We start from the raw sequence: 26,102 nt of genomic DNA, 5'->3' as shown, positions 1-26,102 counted from the left end.
TATTCATTTTCAGCAAACAGACTATAGTTCTTTCAAGAATGTGATTTTGTTGATAGCTAAGGTCTGCGAAGCACATTGCCGCAGACAGCTCCTAGCACTTGGAAGGACAGTGTTGCTCAGCTATACTTACATCACTCTGCAGTTTGTAGGCCTGCTTTGCATGCTTCACATTTAGCTGCTCAGGATCACAAGTGTATTGGTGCAAAGGTTGCCTGTAGTTAACATTGCTTGCAAGCTGCTGGCTTTTCTTAGCATGGAGGAATCCTGGCTGGTTGAGGTGACTCTGGAACTGTGCCCTGTTTTGGGCATATCCACTCCTGTATTGGTTGTCACTCTGGAGTTTCCCCACTCTGAGGACATGCCTGATTTTGGGATCATCATTTGCACTGAGGAATCCAATCTGCTGCCCTCTGTCTCTCAGGAAGGCTTCTCTGTATTTGTACTGCAGGAAGTGCAGAGGAAAATCTCATTTTCACATTCAGATTACCTTCAAATTCTGTTATGAAATAACTTACCCACCTCTAGCTATCAATAATGCTTCCTGTAGTGCACAAAGACCAAAGGTTTGTTTGATATCAAACTACACCTCCTAATCTAACAAGACACTTTAGAAGAATGTCCTTTGTGCTAATTTTTAAAGGAGTAGAAAGACTTAGGAAGCCCAAAATACTCATCTCTCAAAAGCAATCAGAGGTCCTTTTACTGTTGCACTCTTGGGCGCACCCAATACACAGCTCAAGCAATGAAGCTCCTCCATCTTCAGCTTTCTTGCCAACTGTGGTCTTCTGTGTTCAAAGTTGACCCACTTTATTCTAGACCATGCTTTAACTATTCATAGCCTAGTACCTATTTTATTTAACTACATCATAATATGCTTCCTTCACAAGAATAACTCTTTGAAGTGAAACAGAGCAGTGTGGTATTGGACATTATTAATGGGAGCCTTTAGTTGAAAATCTTGGCACTTAATGAGCATTTGGTTTCAGTGGGTCACCAATTTTCCAAACCAGAACAAGGTTCACTTACCCATTTTTACAGGGTGGGGGTGGCATGGGAAGAGGGTTGGGAAGTGTTTGAAACAGAACAATTCTTACATCACTAGCAATCTCTCTTGAAGCCTTTGCTGTCTGGAATGGGATGGCATCAATCCTAAAATCATAGCCAGATGCCCTTGTCTGTTCCCAAGATGTTTTATACAATTTCTGTGTTGAAAAGAAAAGAACAAAACAGTCATTTCCCCCTGCAGTTTCTTAAACGCAGTCCCATAACTGCAATAATAAATGTTTTATCCTACTGGGTTTATTTGTATCAAGAGTCATCAATACCATCCCCAAGGTTTTGATCCAGTTCTACAGCACTTCAACTTCTTTTCTATTCACCATAATGATAAAATGCCTCATCTGAAAAGTGCCACCAGGGTTTCCTTTTGTACTTGAATGTGGTTGTTTTTGATGTGATTTAATTTCTATTAGAAACTGTGATGCATCAGTCACATCAATATTGCATTGATATTGCCCTTATTCTCTCTTTTGATGCATCCACTTACAGTGTCTTGGGTTTCATGGCATCATAATTTCAATACCAGTTATTTCAAGCTTTTCAACTGATCCCTGTCTCTATCCCCAGCCACATGTGGCTTCATTAACTCATATGGAATAACAGCCAGTTCTAACATATTTAATGTGACTTTGAGGATGTGAAATACATTTACATTCTGAAGAGGAATTGCTCTAGATTTGGTTCTTCTTCCATTAGTAGCTTTCTTGAAATAGCTTCCAGTCTGCATCGTGCTACACAGCCATGGTGTCTTAGCTGACACTTTTGGCTGTCCCTTTCTGATTTTATTCATTTGCTGTCTGTAAGACTTTGATTCATCCTTTCTGGGGTTTGTGACCATATGAAAAAAAAGCACAAAATCCACTTCACATTTCAAACTATATTCTTCTGTTTCACTGGTGAATTTAGTGCTAGGTGGTGCTTAATTTGAAGGTAAACTGAGATGCCAGAAATCCTGCAAGACAGCCCGGGTAGAAGCAATGCAAGCATTACTGTACACCGTGCTAACAGGTCTAGGTCTGATCTTTCATTTGTGTGCAATCGCCACTTTCCTTTTTACCTTTTCCTCTATTGCTTCAAAGAATATGAATCCTAATGGTTTCTTTCACCTACAGAGCACCTACCACCAAACAAAGAACTCAAAGCTTCTTATAAACTAAGGTCACTCTGACCCTACAGTTAAGGACAACAGCTATTTAATCAGGGACAGTAGATTAGGAATAGACTGAGTGCCTCTGTCTGGGATAATGTGGAAACAAAATCCCTTTAAACCAATTCCACTCACTGATTCAGTTGCATCCAGGCTGATGACAACTGTGCCTAAGGGATCAGTTCAACACAGTGTTGCAGCTTCATGAAGGTAGATTATATGGTCAAGGAAAGACAATTCTCCCTCCTTCCCCACCCAAATGTAGACTTAAATTTGTAACTAACCATACCTATACTGAAAGACTGAAATCCTTAATAATAGCTTACTGCCCTAGAAAGCAGAACCAGTTCTCAAAAGAAAAATCAACAGACTTTTCCTGATCCCTCCAGCCCAAACCTAGCAACATGTTGGCTGTCCACAGCCTCTGGCTTTTTCAGTTGTGGTCAGGCTCAGAGAACCTGGCTTCTACATATACATGAAAGTTTTTCATTCCCAAGCAAGTTTGTTTTCCTTGATAACAGTTACCAGGTCAACTCCCCAAAGTAAAAGGCTTATTTACATCACTGATGTGAAGTGCATTCTGGCGGGCTCGGATAAAATCCGGGTGATCAGGAGGCAGGGTGTACCTGTGCCTGGCTTCGGAGTCTCCAGCCTTGTACAGTCTCTGTGGAGTCAAAAGTCATTGAATGCAACTGATACTGGAAGCGATGTCGAGATCAATTCTTTTATGCATTATAGTACAACAAAAGATAAGATCACTTATAGTAAAATGAAACCTACGTCACTGCACTGGAGGTAGCTGTTCTTAGCATGGATCAGATCTGGAGAGTCAACCACAGCAGTGAACTTCAAACTTTCTGGCTTCTGACGGTACTTTATCTGAGAGGGGGAGGAGGCAACAAAAACAAACAAAGGAAAAAAACCACAGGACATTTCTGTTAATGATATATCACAATTCCAAGTGTGTGATACTTGGAGTAAAACATAAAAGCCACCTTCCTGAAGCCACAGTATTAAAAACATACTGTTCTGCTTTAGCCTCAGTTGCTCTTTCAGCTAGGGAATGGGGATGCCGCTGCATCATTGCTGTGGTGCCCAGGCACCAAACTTCTTTTTTTGTGTGTGAGCAAGAAGGACTTCCCACTGAAAACTCACATGCAAAAAGCTTTCGAACACTACACTTTTGACAGCTCATAATTTTTCTCCATTAATGCATGATACTGAGCAGGCAAATGCCCCTTCAGTGTGTTGTCAATGCTGTATCTTTCTATATCACTTCCATAACCACCTGCTTAGAATTTCATAATGGAGTTTACTGCATTTATTTATTGCTACATGTTTTGTTTATACTCTTGTGTTTCATTTGGAATGGAAAATATTCAGCAGGTGTCACACAGTGGACTTGCATCTCCCATACCGCTTCTTGGTAACTTACACCTTGTATAAACAGGCTCCCACATCAAAAGGAAATGATAAGCTACATTCGTAAGTGTCATGTAACGAGGAGCCTTGATGGTAAACAATTCCTACAGACGTGCTATCCCATGAAAGATTTATCAGTTACCTCACTGATGAGCTCTCCAGCCTTCTTTACACTTTCTATCTGCGGAGATCTCAGAGCTATCCAACCAACTCCTTTCATGAAGTTCAGGTCTGATTTATAGCGATGCTGTTAAAAATGAAAATCATTAGCTATCAGTTTTGTATCCACAGCTATTAAGTTTTTTTAAAAAGACTCCCTGATTCATATTAACATTTTGAGGTTTTTCATTTGCCATGCACATATCACATAGTAAAGCCAAACTGTTTGCATTTGTTCATTCCACCAGGAATTAAATAATGTATCATATGCAAGTTACAAGAGAAGGCCCCACGAGTGAATTAGTATGACTCAAAGCAGTAAGTAATAACCTGTTTGTACTGGGTGTAAAAGAACCCCTTTTGAAATAATTTTCTGAGGTGAGTTCAAGTCAGGAATACTAATTATTTTATCTGGTGCATGCTTCCTCATTAACCCCATTTCTAGGAGGACACATTACTCTTTCTTTACTCACATTAAAGGCTTGCTCTACCTCCTAATCCAGTAAAGAAAACAAGGCAGACCCAATAAAAAGTGAAAGCCAGTAAAGTATCCGCAATCCCAACAATTCTGATTTCTCCTTCAGAATGACAGTGGCTCACTGTGTGACTTTAATCTAATCATCCATTTTTTCAGGTTTTTTTTTTCCCCTATATGCAAAAGGACATAACAGCCAGCTAGCTCAAGCATGTTGTACATTACTCTAGTAGACAGTGAGGGTATCAGACAAAACTACCTTAACCATTTCTCTGGATTCCTAACCTGTGGGGTCTAAAGGCAAAGAGCCAAGTGCTGACGTTCTTACTCATCTCCTATCCTGTCCCTTTGTAGGCAAGCTCTGAAGTACATGCTTCAGAGGACTGTCCCCCTAATGCCACTTTCCTATCATGTGAGCCACGATCACACATCAGTAAATAGTAAAAAATCCTGCCTTTCTGGATCTAACTACCTGTATGCCATCTGTTAGCCATTACAGGAGAAGGCAGGAATGGGAGTTGGAAAGGCAAAGAGCTGCATCTAGCAACAGCTTCTGTACCATCCCAGTTGCATCCCAAAAAATTTCGGGCAGTGAAGAGTACATTTGGGATGCCAGATAGCAAGTACACTGAGTAAGAAAGAAGGATACAAGCTCTCTGGTGCTTTGATTGCCACTCTGACTTTCATAGCTGGAATATCTGTTAATATGTGCTCATCAGACCTGACTAAATCCAACAAATATCCCATCACTTTGTCTCACAATAAAATCCTGAGCTCAGTAAATGATCAGCTCTCTAAAGACCTACAAAGAGTTAGCACAACTTTCTGAACAACCTTTTTCACTTCCCTGCTGAATGATTCTTTTCTTACAAAACAAAAACCGCCCAAACAGAGCTTCCTGCTACAGAACAGCTAATGACACTGGACCCTAAACCGTCAAGATACAGCTACCTGCATCCACGCAGCTTTATGCATGCACTCAACACCTACATCTGTTTGAAAGCACATACAGATAATGGCTTGTCCCTGAACAAAAGGTACACACTAAGGCAAAGTGAGCATGGACGTGTCCCATGCTGAGATTCCATCATTTCTGTCATCAAAGTTTGTCTGAACTTACATTTGCATGAGCAATTTCTGCAAACACATCTGGGGAACTGATTATTTGATATGACCATTTCTGTTTGCAAAATGACCTAACATATCCCAAATCAACCTCTGAGCATTTAACCTTCTGCTCAAAGTATTCCGCATGTAGAGCAGTGGCTGTCAAACCACTGACTGGCTGTGATCCAAACAGCTGAGAGATGACTGTGTGTATGTCTCAGCTCTAGAATAAGTGACATGGACCACAGTGACTTTCCATCAGGTTCATAACACAAGAACCTCTGATTCACATGTATTCCATATGTGAGGAGCAATGGGACATCTTGCTGCTACACATACGTAAGTTCCCAAATGGTCTTTCTAAAAACACTGCCCAATGTCAACATACAGTTTGTGCCAGTCACTCAAAGCTTTGTTATTGAAGGAAAGCCTTTACCTCACTCTGTAGCATGTGGGCTCTTTTGGCCCATTTCATCTTCATGTCTTCTGGGAGTGCTGTAAATTCATGGAGCCTCTTTCTGTAATCTTGATCGCTTGCTAAGGCCTGGGCTTTCCTGGCATGGACAAGATTCACCATGTCCATGGGCAGATGGTACTGAGACCACACTTCTTGGGATCCCTTCTTATACTCCTGTTCACTCTGTAATTTGGCAGCATGCAAACAATGCAGCAACCTGGTGTCATCCAGAACACTTCTGGCACCAATATGCTTTCCTCTCTCCATCACAAAGTTGTGTTTATATTGGTACTAAAAATAGAGAAGGGTAAAAGTGAAAAAGTGCCAAACTTAGACTGGCTACTCTAGCTAATTAACTTAGGATAAGTCACTGAAACATCTATTCTGTCTATAAAAACAACCAACATATGCAGCACTAGAAAGTAATTGTCTAAATCTCTCATTGATCTCAAATTTAAATACCACAGTAGTTGCAACATTTAAGTTAAGCACATCTCAATATATTCTCTGAATATGCCCATGGCATTGATCATGTTTAACCTCAGATCATGTACTTTTATTATCTCATAGAATTTTATTCCCATTGCTAGGAATGAGAACATAAGAGAAACAAACAAAAGACAGAAGAAAAAAATCTATACAAAAGAGAAACATCATGCACTCTGTAGCCTTCAGATTTGCAAATGCCACCCAGCTATTTTAAAGAGTAAATTCAGTTTTCCTGGATCAATAACTATGTTGAGAAGCCTAAGATGGTGGTCTGAGCACAAGAATAAGCACCAGCAACCCCTCATTCTCATCTTAGCTGGGACTATGACTCTCCCTATGATCTCGCATTTATCCTCTCTGTGAAATAGTGATGATGATGATAATGATTATTTATACAGCATCAACAGGGTGCTTGGAACTTTAAAGGGAAGGCCTGGGCCCTGAAGAGTTCATAATGTAGTTGAAATGGGATAATAACACTTATCTACCACACAAGAGAGTTGTGGGGATTAAATTACAGTAGCTAATGTTTATAAAGTGCTTCCAAGATGAAGGGCCAAATTCAGATCTGTTGTAAGTGGATGTAATTCTATTATGGACTTGTACCCTTTAGAGCAGATCTGAAGCTGTAAGCAAAAGCACTCTGCAAAATATGGTTAAGTATACATTATAAATTACAGCTAGAAATAGTTGCTTCATAAAACAAATACACATGAAATATATTCATATTTTATCACATTAGAGATAAAATATGCAACTAAATACTAGACTAAATGAAGACTTTTTAAACTAAATTTAGTTTAATCATCAGTTTTTCTTATCATTTATTAAATTTATTGTGAGGAAGAGATGAACTTGGGCTTTGTGAGAAATGGATCCCATCATGTTTGAGTGTTTTGCAAACAGCTAGCCAGATGAGAGGATATGTTTAAGGGCAAGATTTGTTTCCTCTATTTCAGAAATTAAAGGGACATGTATGTACAAGAGCATCCACTAATTTTCACTTCCTAATCAGACAGGTAGCTCCAGATTTTCAGAGATTCAAAGAACGCTCAGCTGCTTCTGACTTCATTTCAGTTCAGGAGCACTAAGCAGTTCCAAAAGCTCAAAGCAGGGTGGACAGAATTAGTAGGTACTTTATTATATGAGGACCTGAAAGCCTGGAAATGAGCAGAATCCCTCGGATTTGTCTGTCTGCAAATACTTTAATTCACTAGTTATTTCCCACTGGAAGATGTTTAACCGAGCTTGGTTCCCGATTAGCAGTGATTCTTCCTCTTCTTTTTTTTTTTTTAATTCACACAAAGAATCTCATTCATAAGTAATATATTCTGTCTCACACTTGTCTCACATGGTTATGGAGTTGCTTTAATTCAGTAAAATCTGCTTTAGACATTGTTTTACATGAAGTTAACAGAAATTAGGCAAGAAGGAAGGTTGAATCATTCAACTCACATCACTGGCAATTTCTCTGGAGGCCCTGGCAGTCTGGAATGGGAGTGCTTCCGCTGTCAGCTTGTAGCCTTGAGCACGTAGATTATGCCAAGATTCCCTGTATTTTGCCTAAAGTAGGAAAGGCACATGTAGATTGCTGTTTCACTTTTAAATGCACAAAGGAACAAACAAAGGAACCCTCTTTCATTTGTTATTCTGCGTTACAGTCTCATTCTTCATAATCAAAGGATTTTTTCAAATTATCATTGGGAAATCCTACTAACTCAGACAAAACATGTCTCGTTCTTTATGTAGATTTAATTTACTCACAACTCTATACATGCTAATGGAGATAAATATCATTATAATCAAATCAGGGAAAGCATAAATAGAATAGATCTAAAAAGTCCTCTACTTATCCATCTTCCTTGCCACTGCACAATTCATCCTCCAAATTAGTATAAGAAATACAGAACAAATTCTTACATCGCTGAGGTTGGCTGCATTTATTCTTGCCCGTGTAAACTCAGGCAGACCCAGTGTTGGTGTATAGTGATGCTGACTGTCCTCTCCTGCCGCTTTATATATGCGCTAGGAAAGAGATCAAAAAAGACAATTGCAATTAATTTTCTCTATTGTTTCAATAACATAACAGCAGTACTTAAGTTTTTTATAATTATGACAACTACAGTCAGCCAGGACAAAAACCAGCTAAGAATATATCATTGCAATTGCAATTGCATGGGGTTTTTTTTCTGGGCATAAAAAACTTTTACATTAATTTTTATACATATATCATGACGCCAACCCACTACATTCTTAGCCTTGATTTGGTATGTTCCCAGCAGGCCAAAAGGGGACCTAAGATCATTAAGGGCACCATGAATGTGTGTTAAATAAAAGGGGAGGCATTACTGGTAAACTGGCCATATTTTCTAGCTTGGATTTTTCCTTATGTTATTACAGATGATTTTGATAATTTGCCTATGGGTTTTGCCTTGTTTTTCAAATATTAGAAAAGTGATTCTTTTTTTAGGAGCACTCTAAAGTGGAACATACTATGCAAATGAGCTCCCTCAAGAACACCCCGCAGAACTGATCTTCTGAGGCTTTGTTTCATGTAAAAAAATCTGATAACAGGACTCTATTGCATGGGTACTATTTAAGCTTTTTAAAAGAGATTGAATTGAAAATGGTATTAAATATTTGGAAATAATAAAATGTGTTCTGTGAAAAAGCACAAATCAGTGATGCTTGCTTTCTTTTTGATGCATTTTGCTTTCAGAACAGGCTTTTCTCTTTCCCACTCCTCCATCCCTAGCTTGCTGCATTTTGAAAAGCGTATTTTCTGATTCACGTTAGGAGAGCCTACCTCATTAGCAATCATATTGCTGAATTTTGCATGAAGGAGGCCAGGAGAGTCTGTCACCGATGTGTACTTGAAGGAATGTGGCTGCTGACGATATTTACTCTGAGTTCACACACAAAGAAAAATGAACAGAATAACTAAATTGTCTTGTCAGATAAGGGACTTTTTCCAATACCAGTGGTCTAGTATTGCTTCTTGTGCTTAAAACTCTACTTTGCCAAGGGTATGTGTCTATTAACCGTTAGACTAACTTACCTTTTGCTACTCTGAATTTGATGCATTCAAGTCTCACAGGGGAAACGAAAAGTAAATAAGGAATAAGGTGAAAAAAAAAAAGCACTGCTATGCTGAATACAGTAATGAGGTTTTATTTCAATCCTTGGTGTCATTAACCCTGGCTAGTGGAATTACAGTAAAGACAATCCAATCCAGAGAGAAGGTCTGCACAAGCCCACTAAACATTTTTATAAGAAAAATGAGGTTCCACTTGGCCTGTGGTCCTATGTCAGAATTGTGAACAAAATAACTGCAAGATCACTGCAAGCAGGGATCCATTCACTAGAACATAACTAGGAAGAGCACTCTTATTTTTCTTAATTTCACATCTATGTGAATATGGGCAGTAGATCCAAGATTTGAAACTAGGAGAGACTCTAAGAAGAGAACATGACAGAGGAAATAAAAATCTTGTTACAGAGGGGGAAAAATAATAGCACACAAAAGCAGCAAGTGAAAAACAAAGACTCTACAGCAGGAGCAAAGCTGAGGACAGTGTAATGTATTGGACACTCCCCAGGTCAGTCTAATTTTGGAGAAATAGTACAAGCTACTTATTAGAGACAGGCACAGCCTTATTTTTAGTTGAAAAAGCCCATTTTAAACTTAAAATAAATAACATAAAATAACAAATTCCTGGGTCTGAAACACAGGAAAAAAGATTGGCAAAACCAGTTAGCAAAGTCTGCAAACCCCTGAATTCCATCAGGTTCACCCATCTGCAGTTAGGACACAAATGGAATGATCAAACACAAGGGGAGGGAGCCTAGCATTATCCAGTGAGCCATTTTGCCAGCCCAGTTTAATAGAAAGACATCTGGCAAACTCTTGTTTGTAGTGGAGAAATCAAAACCCTCTTTTGTTACCTCGCTGATGAGTTCAGAAGCTTTCTTCCTTCCTTCAATCTCTAGGGCCCCTGGAGTAATACATCCAACTCCTCGCATAAAGTTCATGTCAGACCGGTATAAATTCTAAGGAAAACCAAGCAGAAGTAATTACAAGTTTGCATCTGAGATGCCCTATATTTATTCATCCAAAAATACACAATAACAGTATTCAAATAAATCCATTAAAATTAGTATCTACCACAGAGAGTTCATCTACATTATCCTACATTCTTGTTTTTATGTATGTGTCCATGCGCATACAGCACTGACAGATCTAAAGCACAGATGTAAGATTCTGAGGAGTACTAAAGTCTCATGAACACCGAATGGTCTTGGGTTCCTAAATTCCATTTGTAACCCTGAAAAACCTTCTCCTAGATACAATAATTTTCTTCATATATAATAGATAAATCACAGCTACATATTATTTATTTATAAATATATATAAAATAAGACCAGTTTAGAAAACTCTATGAAAATATTTTAAAATGAAAGCTGGTAACTTTTTAATAAGTGGAATTGCAGACAAAATAGCCTTGCTTTTAAACAGTTCTGAATGGTCATAATATAAGTAGGGAACACTAAAGAAAAATAGCACTAAGCCACTGTACAGACCTTATTAAAATATTTTCCAGACCACCAAACCCAGCAGTGACTCATTGTAAATATTACTTTTCCAAAAGTTACCAGTAAGTTACCAGTAGATACATTATGACAAATATTATCTCATTTGATAATAAGTGTGAGAAGGAGGAGAGGATCATCTTATTTTCTGCTTCAGAAGAGCTATAAAGACCAAACAACTAGTAAAGCATAGGTTTGCCTACTTGATGGATATGTAGAAACTGCTACTGCTTACTGAGGGAAGAACTAGCTTTAGTTAATGAGGTATTTTGGTTCAGCCAACGACTTGAAATGGAAATGGAACAGAACCAGCTCCTCTTCCATCTATGTCTGTCCAGTGCTCATCTCTAGACTCAAAGGCATGACAGTGTTCTGTATAGGAAATACCCTTTGTGAGCTGGAAGGTTAAGAGAGGCCAGTGCTAGAGCTTGGTCCTCACCCCTTGCCAGCTATTATTAGCACCACCTATTAGCACCAGCTGGTAAGACAGTTAAATTCTGCACTCTGAGACATATTGCTGGCAACCAGCATTTCACTCCCAATTCAGAAGAGAGGCAGGAGTGGAAACCTGCCTCAGAATCTCTGATTGCATGTGTTTTCACCCGAGTTAGGGCAGCACAGCTGGCATCTGATGTTTACACTTGTTTGAACACAGTCTGCCATCTTTGAGACTGTTGGCTGAAAGTGTTACTGATATACAGTAGCATTTTGGGGCCAGATTTGTTTTTAAGATGCAACCCCTCTTGATGTCTCCAGAGGCAAAGTAATCTATTAAAGCCCTTTGCTCAGGGCTGTGCCTACAGACACAACCTAACCTTGAATTCGTAAGGCATTATCCAGTTAATTTTATTCAAGATTACGTAGGGAGCTAAACTCTTTCTTCTCAGAATTTCAATGGTTATGTCTTGGGCCAGAGTTTAGAAGTCTCTTACAAATCCTATTTTTAACAGGAGACATCTATCTTACGGCAGTACACATGAATTTCACTCAGATGCAAACCAACTCAAATACCAGTTGGTAAACAGTTTGCATGGTCAGCAAGACCTTCAAAAAGAGTATTTCACCAACATTGCAATCATCCCTACTTGCAAACATTTCTCTGCCCAATCATCAGACTACTATACTTTATCTCTTGGCATGGTGAGATCACTCGTGTTGTAGAACTGCCCAATAAGATAAATGTCTCATTTCTGAATGTAATCAAGAGGGAATAGCCATTGTTTATCCCTCAGCTGCTGCTCAAATACATGCCATCAGCTGTCATGAGTTGGAAAAGAACTATCTTGCACCAGACCCAACAGGGAAATATCAGGCAATTACCTCACTCTGTAGTTTGTATGCATTCTTGGCACACCGCAATCTCACATCATCAGTCAAAGAAGTGTACTGGTGTAGCAGCTGTCTGTATTCTTGTTCACTGACCAAAGACTGGGCTTTCCTGGCATGTACCAAGTTTACCATATCCAGTGGCAGGTGGAAGTGAGTCTTTGTATTCTCAAAACCTTGCTTATATTTCACCTATCAAATTAAAACCAGATCACATAGATATCACAACATAGTAATAAGAATTCAGGTTTTGATCAGAAGAGACAATCTCCATATTTCTTCTGATTTCCAGTATAAATTATTCTTTTAAAAAGTAAGTTCTTTAACTTATTTAACTATACTGTGAATGATCGATACTTAAAATTAGAACATGGGGCAGCCTATTCTTCATCAAAATAGTAGCCATCTACATTATATTCACTTAAGTTGAGATATTATTTATACTGTTTATTTTTGTTAAAACCAGATACATTGAATCTATAAAATTAACAAACTGATAAATGAATTCTTAATTCACTGCATTTCTAGAAAGCACAGCAAAAAGGTGAAGCTACTGCCTGAGGATAAAATGCAAACAGTTATATTTATGTTAGAATTAGTACAAATCCTCAGTCAAAATATCTGTTGGTCTCTATTGATTTGGCCAGTTTCATTTCATAGTTTTAAATGTTATTTTTAGTGTTGGATTTTTTTTCACTTCTCGTCTCTGTCCAGGAAAAGAAAGCCATAGGAATCTTCAAAGAATTTTTTTCACATGACATTTCCCTAGCAGATTATGCAAAATTGAGATGTTCAGGCTGTTCATCCAGAGAATGAACATCCAGTTATTGATGATCACCCAACTGACTTAGAGTAACCTGACGGATGAATTCTTCAGACACATTATTACCTGTATGTCTAAGCATACCATCACACAAGAAAGAATCCTAGTACAAGCCCAGTATTCACTGAAATCCATGAACACTCTCCCATCTATACCCATAATAAGGCTTGCAATGGATAGTTTTGGTAAGAAGATAAATAGTTCTTGGATTATTTATGTGCTTAAAGTCAGACAAATATTTCACTGCTTTTTGGATCAAGCCACAGTGTTCAAAATGCACTGAACAGTTACAATTCTTACAGACAATGAAAAAATGACGTGATTCTTAGCATATCCCAAGACCAAGTGGGAACCATTCCCCAACCAAAAAAGTCCAAATTCCATAAACTCATTCATCCTTTAGTCTTTCAGGAAAACTGTAAATTAAAAATAATCACTGAATAACTTTGTATCTCTACCAAATTTAATTTACTTCTATACAAAGACCACTACTAATTCTCAATTGGACCTGTCTCTGAGTGATACTTTTACAGTGTAAAATATTCTACACTACACAACAGTGGCATGCAGCAGGGGATTGTGCAAGAATGCACAGTCGTCTTTTATTGTCAAATTAATGTTACTGTAAATAATGTAAAAGAATGGTAATATTATATCAAAATATCTGGAAAGGGGGAGAGAAAGCCCTAAGTTTTAAATCATAATCTATTTCACAGCTCGTCCACAGCTAAGTGCATCTTCCGTGAGGAACTACTCACTGTTAGGAAACCAATTCCAAAATGCCCACATCTTTTTTCTTGTACTTACATCACTCTGTAGCGATGCTGCATGGACTGAATGAGCAATACGAATATCACCATCCAGGCCACGTGAGCCAACCATCTGTCCTTTCGTTTTCTGAAATGCCTCCTTATACTTGTGCTAAAAAGGAAATAAGACTAGAAATGTGAATAGAAGTGAACAGAAGTAAGTATTAGTCAGATTGTTAAAATCTGAATAAAAGGGTTTTCATACTACTGAAAGAGATCTATGGACAATAAATTCTGGCTATACTCAATATGATACTAAATCTGAATGAACCTTTAGTGGACACTAGGAAGACCTCACCTATGCAAACATTTTAGTATTTTATCCTATTTAGAGAAAAAAACATAAAAAAATATGCCAATGAACCCTTACAAATAGCTTTGGTTAGTTATCTGCTATTACACAGGTGGTGGAAGACAAGAACTTAGTGCAGGTGCTCAGAATCAACCTCTAAGGAGCCTCTCTCCATCAGCTCTCTAGCAAAGTCAGAACTAGTCTCCTACGCTTGAAATTAATCTGTATATCTCTACAACCTGTAAAGGACACACAAGACAAACCCTGAAGGGTAGAACTTTCTTAATAAGCTCTCTCTTCCAAAGCTTGCCTAGCTAACAGTGGCTGAGAGCTCCTGAACAATCCCTATGATTGCCCAGTCACTCAGCAGGTAAGTTGGTCAACTTTGCTAATGGCTGTTTGCTTTCGCAAACCTTCCTTTGCTCAGTTACCAATAATGCTTCATTGTGTCTGCACCTCCAAAAGCACAACTAACTAGACTGAGACCAGATGTCTCCCAGATGTAGAGCTGGTTGGACATGCTGTTTCCATTCAAGAGTCACTCAGTAGAGCAGAAACAGTCTGGAGTGACTGACGTATCCTACTGGACAATATCAGCAGTAAGTTCACGTACATCACTTATGATTTCACCCGAAGCCTTTGCTGCCTGGAAGGGAATTGCATCTAGTTTCAGTTGATAGCCACCATCTTTCATCTTTCCCCAGGACTCCTTATAGCGAATCTAGGAAATACGGAACAGGAATAAAGTAGAGTTGCTGTTCAGAGGGTTGACACTGCAGCATTATTGCTATCCTAGCAATGTTACCACATTAGTTTCATTCTATTCTAACACAAAGGGCTAACGTAAATGAAACTATCAATACATAACAGGAATAATCACATGACAAATGTCCATTATAAAAATATATTTGCTTGTTCATTCTTAATCTTTCTAACTTAGGAGCGTAAGTTTGATAAGAGGTTTGATCTCTCATAACACTTCAGAAACATTTAGACCATAGAATGATCATATACTGGGGAAAGGAAAGAAATTTGGCATGATTTCCTGTGTAGGACAAACAGCAAAGCACTATCAACTTTTTAACTTTCCTTTAAAATATTAAAGGTCAGATTTATACCTCACTGATATTCATAGCATTTAATTTGGCCTGAAGGATTTCAGGAAGATCTGTTGTTGGTGTATACTGGTGCTTTACACTCTCTCCATGCTCCTTGTACAGCCTCTGCAAATAGAGATGAATTTCAGTAGCAAGTACTCACTACACATTCAATCACTAGTTCAGTCAAAAACATTAATAAATAGGTTTACGGAAAGCAAAGGCTAGAGAAAAGTGACAGCAGCATTAATAAATACAGGCAATTGTATCAGTCAAAAAGTTTTCAAGAAGCTTTAGGAGTCTGATACACCTATCAGCTAGAGTATGCTAGAGAGGAACTCCTTGAAGTTTTGAGTGTATAAATCCATGTATATGAAAATTCAGATATTTGAATATTCATTTGATAAGACTTCCAACATACGTGAATAGGGAGAGGAAGAATAATAAGCATTTGTTAAGGATGTGCAGCCGTAAGTGGCCCACCAACACTTTGAAATTCCACAGAAATCTGGGGAGTTGAAGTTCCCCAAACACATCTTTCCAAAGTTGTTCATTTTTAGCAGATAAATATGATGGCAATTATCTGTGCAATTACTCCAAATTTCTTTCCAGAGCTGGTTGCAAGGGGGTACTCAACAGTCAATGGCAAGGGTTTAAAAAACACTCAGAAGGTGACTGATCCCATAGTGAAACAGGTGTCTGTGTGGGCTACTCATATCAGTCCTTGGAGGAAGTATATAGGGTTGGTCCAGGACTAGCTTTTGGATGTCTGCCAACAGATAAGAGGAATTCCATGCAGTTAACTGGAACTTCCGCTACAATGGCTATGCAGAGTTCAACTCTTCCACATTATTTTTCTTTCCTAGTTTAGTTTCTTACACTGACACCATAATTTTCAGATGAGTACAGATAGCCACCATTTTTTTTTGCCTGAGATATGACCCATGTCTTGACCACCCGACTTGCCTTTCCCAGGCTATTATTTCTGTGTGAGGGTTTGAGACCCTCTAGATTAGAATGAACCTCTCAATTTCATCCTGCTGCCACTTTCTTTAGCAAGTAGACCCACTTGTATTGCAGCTCCGTAAGAGGAAAATTAATGAGAACTCCATGTGCAAAGAAGTAGAGCAGCAGACTGATTTTGACTGTGGCTCAGTGGAACAAAATGACTTATATTTATCCTGCATGAGATGTAAGCCTTTTGGATCTTATTAATTAAACCAAAGGCATAGACACTATAAGTATTACAATAGCATGTGTTTTACACAAAGTCTTTCATCTTCTTCTTCACTTTAGAAATATCTATTTTCACAATAAAACACCCTCTCATGTTTGAAACTTGTCTTTTTTGAGTGACTTTTGCTTATTATTCACTTCTGTATTATCCCAGTTAAGTCTACAATATTTTTAAATCGCTCTTCTATTAAAAATAAACATGTTTAAACACCAAACAGCCTCAATTCTTCCCTTTAAGATTTCCACTCCTGGATTTCTCTCTCAGCAGGATGACAGCTTGAAATAATTTATTTTCTCTTCCTTGTCATGCTGCCTTACATTTTGTTTCCAAAGAATATGCAGAAACCAAAATTTGAAAGATCTGTTTGAAAAGGGGAAAGAACCCCAAATGTGTTCTTCCTCAATGAATCTCAAAAGGCCAAAAGTCTCTAAAGGTCAAAGGTCAGTCTTACTCCTAAATTTTACTTCTGAAAAAAAAATTGGACAGAAAGCCATTTTTACATGAAACTCCCATTCACTTCAGTGGGATCTCTATGACTTCTCATTCCAAGTTAGAAACATGCTCTGTGTGAGATGCACCACACCAGAACACAGAAGTTTCATGGTTCCCAAAGATAATCTCAGAGAAAGAAAGAGAGAAAGCCAGTGCTTCAATCAGGTCGTTCAAAGAGGATACCACTCTTATAATCATAATGTATATACATTATAACTTACATCCACAGCCTGGTTATAACTAATTCTAGCCTGGATCATCTCAGGAGTGTCTTTAATACTGGTAAACTTCAAAGCATATGGATGCTGACGGTACTTCTTCTGTTGAGCAGAAAAAGATCAAAGCTGTGAATTTTGTGCTGCTCTTTCATGCTATTTGAAAGAGAAAAATCATAGGTTGCTGGAGATTAGAGTGAATTTGTGAACATAATTATTATTCCTCTTTCCTCATCTTTATGTCCTAGGTACTTTCAGATTAATATTTGTTTCAATTTAACAATAACCTTTTGCTGATTAATATTAAAGTATTTCTCCCTAAATATAAGGAAAACATTTCAAAATCAGATTCTGCCTACCTAAATACTCCAGAACTCAGGATTTTAAAATCTTTTTCAGATTACTTCAAGTACAGTATGACTGATTATATTTTTTATTTATGGTTTTTTTAAGCAAGAAATGATATACAATTGTAGTGTGTTAATAATGGGAACCATTTAACTTACTGTTTCAGGGTTTATGTTTCCTCCTAACACCTATAGCAAATCTTTGCAGCCATTAACACTGTGCCTAGCTGTTATGGTATATCTTCTAGATAATGGTATTAATTCTGCTTGCTTGAAAGGACCCGTAGTAGCTTCTGAGAGATCTTATTATATATACATAATTAAGATGAAAGCTGTTTGATGGCAAATTGACACTTCTTCCATATGGCCAGGTCACTAAAATCTTCCCTTCCTGCATAAGTTGTCCTATACCCATCAACACTCTTATCTCTTCTCCAAGTAGTGCATACTAAATCTTCCTGATGCCTGTGATGAACTCCCAAGTCAATAAGCATGTTCATGGCTCTTCTGGAAATTGTTTTTATCTCAGTGTTCAAGTCTAAAGGTATGTCACTCTCCTTTAAATTGAGCTGTGATCCATAGAAGTTTATTTGAGGCAACATCTTGATTCTTTGGGGACTCAAAACACCAATGTAAAACACATTAACTCTTTTAAGGTATTACAAGCTTATGAGCAATGTTTTGGTTTCAGAAAGAAATCTGTTAAAAATGAGTAATCTTACTAAGTTTAACTGGGTACAAAAGTGGTTTACACTTTGTCCTGATTAGCTGTAGAGACAAGTAAGAGCTGACCAGAACATCTCTACATAAAATTCCTAGAAATTATATTCTGGCAATTGCTTTTTAGCAGTATTACAAGGGCTAGTCACTGTGTGTATGCAAGAAGGGAGGAGGCTCATAGCCACCTAAAATTATTTAGCACTCACAAAAAGGTTGAGATGAACAACCTAGCAGGTCAAATTTCTAGTCGGCAGTTTTCACTGCTATAACATCAAAATTGTATACCTATACAGATTCACAGTTATTATTCCAGATGGCATTGTTGTACTAGCTTTTATGAAGCTACCTTGCTTTACACTAACTGAGGATGTAGTTTATTGTGTCTAAAAAAATCATCCTTCTTCATTGTAGATTATTACATGGGAAAAAATAGTGTTAGCAATCAGGCAGAAGTGAAAGGATGACCATATTTTTCTGAGACACTACACCAGTGGTTATGCTATTATTCTTATTGAGTGAATGGACAGGTGATTCCTGCATCATCAGTGCTTATCTAAAAAAATCACAGGATTCAGTCTCCAACTGCAGCAGATTTGGCCAGTAGGACTCCCTCTGAAATCACAGAATACTATGAACCTTTTAACAACTTCCACTACAACCTCCTTTGAAGGCCTCATGCAACTGGCATAAAGTATGCTAAAGTTCTCCTTCTCCTGTAAGTGATACTGGTTATAAGGATAAATGAGGATGAAAACTACTTGGGCCGATAGATAGCCACAGAGATATCTATGTGAATTTCAATAGTTAATGTGACTATATATGAAAAAGGAGCAAGAAGGAATGTGTATCTGTTACAAAAGAAGGTTCTGGGTCCAATGACTGCATCTTTTCATCACCTCTCCTGTTTTGCTTCATTAAAAAGGTAGGCTAGTGGGTAGCAATTGAGCACTGTTTGATTGCCATTATTATTCATAATATCATTTGTCACCTACTTTGTTTTTGCAAAGGCTATATGGACTCCTACTGGTGCGTGTTTGGTATCTGGTTTCCCTCTAATTACCAGTCCTATCCCTGGTTTTGAGGGCTTTCATGTGATATGCCTTTTTCTTTCCCCTTTGAGTGGAAATTATTTTAATTTTATACAGACATTTTGCACGCATTATGCAGCAAATTCTGTTACATGCTGTCATGAAATCTCACCTCACTAATGAGTTCTCCTGCCTTCTTAGCCTGCTCCACATTTAATGACCCAGTGGCTATCCATCCAACTCCTTTCATCCAGTTCAAATCTGCTCTGTATCGGTTCTGACAAAGAAAAAAAAAAGTCCTATTGTTGGTATTCATACACTTAAAATGCCATTAAAGGATTCAGACATCTCAGGAACAACAATGAAGTGAAATTAGTGCCTGCTTTTGTTTTATTCACTATTGCACAGTTGCAAGGAAAGCAAAAAAAATTACAGAATGAAATAGAAGTATCAGGACTCACCAGCACTTGTGCAATATGCTTTGCAAGGTAATTTTTAGAAGCGGTCTACACCTTACTGTCCTTTGTCGTTTTTACTCTAACATAGCAAAAACTTCAGTTTTATTGTACATAGTGCACTGTTTAAAATACCATTAATGATTTGTAGGGATAAGAAAATGATACTTAGCATTTCCCAACCCCTATACTTTTTGTTTTATCCTTTTGTTTTGTCTTTTCCTTGTGTCTTTAAGGAGGAAGAGTACAGGAGTACTTCTCACTTTCCTCACAAAATCTCCTCTACCAACAGTCTACTGAATTCCAAAAGCTTATACAAGTTCTACATCTGGGTTTCTCAAAGAAGCCAGAAGGGTTTCAGTGCCTATACCTCAACAAGACCTGTACGCGTATCTGAGTCTCCTTGAAAAGTTCTGACTTAAAACCTCAGAATGGAAAGTCTGACTTATAGTAACCATTTACAGCACCAGACAGTTCATCTGATGGTTACAGCATCTGAGCATGTGGTCTCCATATCAAATTTTATCACCAATTTTATCACCAAAAATTATGTAACCTCTCTGCATATTAGGTAAAAAAAAATAAATGTATCCTAGTGTTTTATTAACATTTGAAGTAGGCTTTGAAGAAGCCATGCTCATAAATAGGATTATAACACTCCTCAAAAACACTGCACACCTTAAATATATCTCTTGAGCAAATAAGTGGTTAATATATACTGGTTTAATATTAACTGTTTATTAGTTTAAAAATTAGGTGCATAAATATGTCATGGCATTAAAAGCATAAACATCTGAAGAAACTCAGCCCTAAGTGTCTGAAGGGGTTGAATGCAAGTGTATTGAAATACATGAAGCTCTGGACTTACATCACTTTGCAATCCATAGGCCCACTTGGCCCATGCCACTTTCATGTCAGTAGGCAGGGCTGTGTAGTGATGGAGAGCTGTCTTGTATCCTCTATCTGTAGCCAAATTCTGAGCCTTTTTGGCATGGACAAGGTTAACCATATCCATGGAGACCTGGAACTGATTCTTTGTATCCTCAAATGCCTTCTTGTACTCCAGATCACTCTGCAACTTTGACATTTGAAGAGAATGAGCCATCTTCAAATCTTCCTCCACAGCTTTTACTCCGATCAGCTTACCCTTCATCTTCTCATAATCTTCCTTATATTTAATCTGTGAAGAAAAAAATAGGCCATGAGTAAATGACCTAAGCTGCCAAACTGACAGCTCTGCTAGTGGTAAAGCAATGGTCTATCAGTGTTTTGACATGTTTGGTCCTCAATACAAGCAAGTATGAAGTCCATTTGCAACAGAGAACTGGAATGCCTTAGAAATTAGTGTTTTTTAAACTCTTTCTCAATAATAGTATGTTCACAAAAACCTGTAAGAAGTCTTTTCTTTTTGGTTCTCTCTAGAAAAACAACATTCTTTAACCACTGAGGTCAGAAGGTTCTTTTAGGAATTTTCTGGCCAGGCATAGGTTTATTAAGTTACAATGTTTCACAGGTGATTTCCACTTCATTTTGAGTTCTAAAATTCACCCTCAGGTCAAAATGAGAATAGGAGAACACAGTCAGCATGCCAGGAAAAACTCTGAATTGCTCAGAGCAAACCTTCTGACTAATTACGGAATGCCAATCACCCAGACATCTCTTCCACTGCTCCTCAGCATGGATCAAGTGAGGGTGGCTCAGAGCACCGAGACATATGTGACACATGCCCAACACTCTGGTAGCAACCTGGACTGTCAGCTATCCCAAGAATAAAGAAGGCTGATGGAGTCCATACTCACATCACTTGCCAGATCCCTCTTTGCCGTAGCTGTCAAGAATGACAAAGCATCCAGACGAAGCACAAATCCTTTTTCCTTCTGCTTCTCCCAGCTACTCTTGTACAGTTTCTAAAAAGATGACAGTAACACAGCCTCTTTATTACTATCAATATATTCTATTTGTTTTATAGTCACAGTGAAAGCTCTCAAGTAACATCTGACCAGCATACACTCTGTGCCCAGCAACCATATGTCTAAGGATCAGATCCTGGTGTCTTCACTTACTGTAACCATGGATAATGTAACCCCATTATCTCACTGGTTCCAGTGAAACTGTCAATGTGCGACTCATCTGGAAGCATGTGGAAAATACATAGCTTCAAACACTGAAAAGTGACTAGTCTTTGGAACACCAGATGTGACTAGTATTTAATTAAGAACAAGTAATTAAATTTGGATATAAAGTTTTTACATCTAAAACATTTGGACCTTCTCAGAGAAAGAACCTAACTTTTGCCTACAGAACAAACATTTCAAGAGGAGCTGTAACTATTCACAGGAGTGAGGGAATCCAAACCTCTGTCTCACACAGTACCTCACTGATATTGGCAGCATTTGCTTTGGCCAGTATGAAGACAGGATCATCTTTGCTGATGGTGTACTGATGAAGAAACTGCTCTTTTCCTGACCTGTAGGCAACCTGTCCACACAAAGCAAAGCAGGGTTAACAAGCAGTAGTCCATGTTTAATGTTGAAGGAATACTGATTAAGACACCCCAAATATTCAAGGATTTGTTAGGGTTAATTTATTTGGTGAGTTCATCTTTAGCATCACGACTTTTTTTGCCAAATCTGAATTTATAAGCTGACCCACAGAGTCAGGTAGACCAAATTACTCATGGTTAAATTTCAGAGAAGCAGTGAAACAACATACATATCAGGACACTTTCTCTTTCCTAAAGTTAGCTACTTAACTGGCTGACATTAATTCATGTTCAGTACAAAATGTATGCAAGAATGTATTTCATCCAATATTAAACTGCAGCTACTTTTTAGGTGGAATGAAAGTCTTTAATAGGACACAGAAATAGTGAATTTTAGGCATGAAATTAAGAAAACTAAGCAATTGAATCTGCAGAGAAAATTTGTGACCTAAATGCAGTTGCTGACATAATACTCCAGTGAGGACTAACATTCCAACTTTAAATGAAAATATCAAGGACCTTTTATGATCCAAGTAGCAAACATCTCCATTTTATACCCCAGGGCAACATCAACAGAGAAATGAACTGCTCTGTTTCAGAAGCCCATAAAGCTGTTGGAGGAATTGTTGAAAAGCTATGGAAAGATGTCCCATTTCAGAAAGTCTTACATTTCTTACGTCTCACAGAAAAAGAAAAAAAATTGTCCCTACTATGAAGCTCTAAATCCATGGTTACTGTTCTGACTTCAACACACATACAGAAAGGCAGCATTGTCCAGTACATAGGAGATAAGTAATGGGGGTCAGGAGACCAGCATTATCCTCTGATTCAATCTTGTGTCATCATTGAGACACACAACACTCATCCAAGTAAGTGACAGGTTTTTATTGACATAGAGGAGCAAAAAAAGAAAACATGGTAGCTGCCTGAAAAAGACCAATCAAGAAGCAGTAATGCTTCATTCACGTAACAGCTGAGAAGCTGACAGTATCTTCAGTTCAAAGCACAACATATTAAAAATAACTAAAAAAAGCTTGGCAAGTCTCTACTGTTCCAAAATTAGTTGGTCAGCAATTTTAACAACAGGTTCCCCTTCTCCTGGAAACCTAAAAGTGAGTTGCTGTCAGCTAAGTCCTGCCAGGGAGTTCTGAAATACCATCTGCCAGGGTCTCCCAGCCCCGAGGAAGAATAGGAAACTTTCTGAAGTCACCCAGTTTGGGAAAATATGCCTATTTTATCATTTTACTAGAAGTACCTTGACAGCAACACCTGAAGAACATGTGGTCTAACAAGGCTAATACCCATTGGGGTTTGCTTTTTTGTTGTTGTTCTAGTTCAGAGAATTCAATGAGAGAATTCATCAAACAAACAAATAAAAACCCTTAGAAATAAATCTCAAGAAATTTCATATATGGAAATGTTTCATGCCTGGGTCCTCTACCACCACCACCGCCCCCTCCCACTGTACATATATCAGGAATGACCACATTATGAGTAAACTACTTGCATGGAGAAATGAGTGAAGGACTCACATCACTTTGCAGTTCCTGGCTTTTCTTGGCATGTTTGATCTGAGAACTGTCAGCCACACTGGTGAACTTCAGAGCATCAGCCTTCTGTCTGTACTTTTTCTAGATCAAATTAAAGCAGGTTACACAAAAGTTGCTACAATATTTACCTTCTCCAACAATGTAGTGCTTTCAACAAATACATAACTTGACAGAGCCAGAAGTCCCCTGTAAATTCCCAAGACAATTTTAGCACAGGTATCAGCAAGATAAGCTTCCAAATACTACCCCTAGTATTTTCTGCTGGGAGGACCCCAGTGGTGAGGAGGGTAGTGCAAGAGTATGCCAAAGGCATTGCTGCTGACACAGCAAGCAGAGATACTCTTTGGTGCCAAATGTACTAGCTATATATCTTACAAGATCTAGGTTGCACACCAACTGATGGGTGTCCTTCACAAACTGTGTATGACTTAAGTCAGTGCCCAAGAGAGCTCATGAGCTACACACTCAGTATTACTATCTCATTTTCTTACATGAGACTTCTCAAGCTTATGCATGTTGTTCAAACCACTGAACGTGTGTTACTGAGAAATTTTTAAATTATTAAGATATTTCTAAATTATCAATTAAATTAGAATGGGCAATTTCAGTGTCCTGAAAGCAATTTTAATTCAAAATCTCCCCCACCATCTCCCAGTTCTTTTCAAAGCAGAGCTTAGCATAGATATTGCAGTCAAGCCTTCCTGGGAGCAGCAGCTATGAGAGCCTTTTGCAAGGTTCAAGTCTTGGATGTGGGAAGAAACATTGTGCTCCATTCGTTCTCTGGTACCAGTATTATATAAAATCTATTTGAACGGACAAATTTGCATAGAGGCTAACATTTCTAGTTTGGTAAATATGACTTCCCTTATTTTTATTCCATCTTACTTTTCACTTTACATCTGAAACACACCGAAGTGAATGGGCTTTGGATCAGGCCTATTTTGAATCAAGGTCACTGCCTGAGCCTTTTGCATCACTCATTGGAGAGCAAGATAACCATCTCTATCTTTGAGACAGTACAAGGAAATGCAGCACCCTACAAGACCACAGTATAATAGAGCAGACCAGGCAAACACTTCTTATATATTTTAGTCAAATTCTTATTCTAACAGTTCAACTATGAAGTGGGGCATTCCACCTAGAAAAGGTGTAAATGCATTTTCTCATTATCTGGCATTTCAGGAGAGAAATCCTTCTGTTTGAGCTGATGGGTGAACAGATCAGTTTACACTGTGTCTCTGCTAGGGGAACACAAAACAGAAGTTAAAAAAGCATGCAGCACTTCAAAGAGTTGCTCATCGTTTTATTTTAGGAACCTGGAAGGAAGGGAGGCAGATTAAAAACAGCATGTTTTGTCACATCCCATGGAACACAATGTAGTGACATTCTGCAAAGAAATGACAAAATGCCAGGCTCTGTATGGCAATAGAGATCTCTAAAATAATATCCACCATTCTCCAGTTTAAGTGACTGTCAGCCATATCTTGGCCTTACACAACGCTGGAATAAAAAGGCAGATCATTATGGATTAAATATTTGTGGAAGTGATTATTACTACTGCACTACACAGCAGCAGATGTCAGTCTATCCCTAGCAAGACACCAATCTGAGAGTAGCTGCTCTTCTTTTGTTTCTAAAAGGAGCAGCGAGATGATGTCAGAGACCCAAAGTATCAGAGAGTGTGGTCTCCAGTAACTAACTGGCTTCTGTTCCTTCCTCCAGCACTAAGAGGGATTTTATCCTTCTTGTCAAACCTCCCTTAACTTATTCTTCTACCTGTCCTCTAGTTTTCCTAGCACTAGTGAGACAATTCAACCATAGCTAAGCAGCTGAGGAAGTATACTTCCATAAGGTTAATGGCAGTGCAAAACCATGCAATCAAGCAAAAGCAATGAAAAGCAGCACAAGCTGAAGTTGCCAGTGAAGTCACAGCCTTTATTAGCCAAAGAGCAAAGAAATTTCCAGACATGGCTAACAAATATCTAATTTTTCAACACCGTTCCTTAAAACTCTATGTATTTTGTGTAGCATGTACCATAGGAAATTCTAATTGCTTCCAATGCCACTCTACAAAATGGGCAGGCAAATGAAAAGAGGTGGAAGCACAATTATGGGGACTTCTGCCTCACAAACTTGACACAATAATCATATAACAGGAAAATATTTTTAACCACTAACCCAGGATCTCCTGAACTGCAGAATAAATAAACGATGTCCATCAGTTCTTCCATTTCTCAGATTTTCTGTACTAGGAATTCCGAATTCCTTACCTATTCCACATAATGTAGTGGAATAAGTGTGCATAAACATTTGAATAAACAACA

At 38.2% G+C, this 26,102-nt stretch overlaps 1 protein-coding gene across 2 annotated transcripts in view; it reads right to left on the bottom strand.

Moving 5' to 3' along the window:
- Positions 1-26,102, bottom strand: part of NRAP (nebulin related anchoring protein) — a 51,513-nt gene that overhangs the window by 1,585 nt on the left and 23,826 nt on the right. For both annotated transcript variants that reach the window (XM_075717388.1, XM_075717389.1), the window contains exons 21-40: positions 23,761-23,859; positions 22,120-22,224; positions 21,546-21,653; positions 20,615-20,926; positions 19,464-19,568; positions 17,203-17,301; positions 15,274-15,378; positions 14,769-14,876; positions 13,862-13,975; positions 12,226-12,423; positions 10,261-10,365; positions 9,122-9,220; positions 8,236-8,340; positions 7,771-7,878; positions 5,806-6,117; positions 3,771-3,875; positions 2,987-3,085; positions 2,766-2,870; positions 1,095-1,202; positions 131-442 (exon numbers count right to left, since the gene is read on the bottom strand). In XM_075717388.1, coding sequence (XP_075573503.1) covers positions 131-442; positions 1,095-1,202; positions 2,766-2,870; positions 2,987-3,085; positions 3,771-3,875; positions 5,806-6,117; positions 7,771-7,878; positions 8,236-8,340; positions 9,122-9,220; positions 10,261-10,365; positions 12,226-12,423; positions 13,862-13,975; positions 14,769-14,876; positions 15,274-15,378; positions 17,203-17,301; positions 19,464-19,568; positions 20,615-20,926; positions 21,546-21,653; positions 22,120-22,224; positions 23,761-23,859 — 2,811 coding nt within the window. The remainder of the gene's footprint in view (positions 1-130; positions 443-1,094; positions 1,203-2,765; positions 2,871-2,986; positions 3,086-3,770; positions 3,876-5,805; positions 6,118-7,770; positions 7,879-8,235; positions 8,341-9,121; positions 9,221-10,260; positions 10,366-12,225; positions 12,424-13,861; positions 13,976-14,768; positions 14,877-15,273; positions 15,379-17,202; positions 17,302-19,463; positions 19,569-20,614; positions 20,927-21,545; positions 21,654-22,119; positions 22,225-23,760; positions 23,860-26,102) is intronic.

The sequence above is a fragment of the Pelecanus crispus genome, chromosome 10, assembly GCF_030463565.1.
Source record: "Pelecanus crispus isolate bPelCri1 chromosome 10, bPelCri1.pri, whole genome shotgun sequence".
NCBI classification, from domain to species: Eukaryota; Metazoa; Chordata; class Aves; order Pelecaniformes; family Pelecanidae; genus Pelecanus; species Pelecanus crispus.
This window is presented reverse-complemented; position numbering and strand designations above follow the sequence as displayed.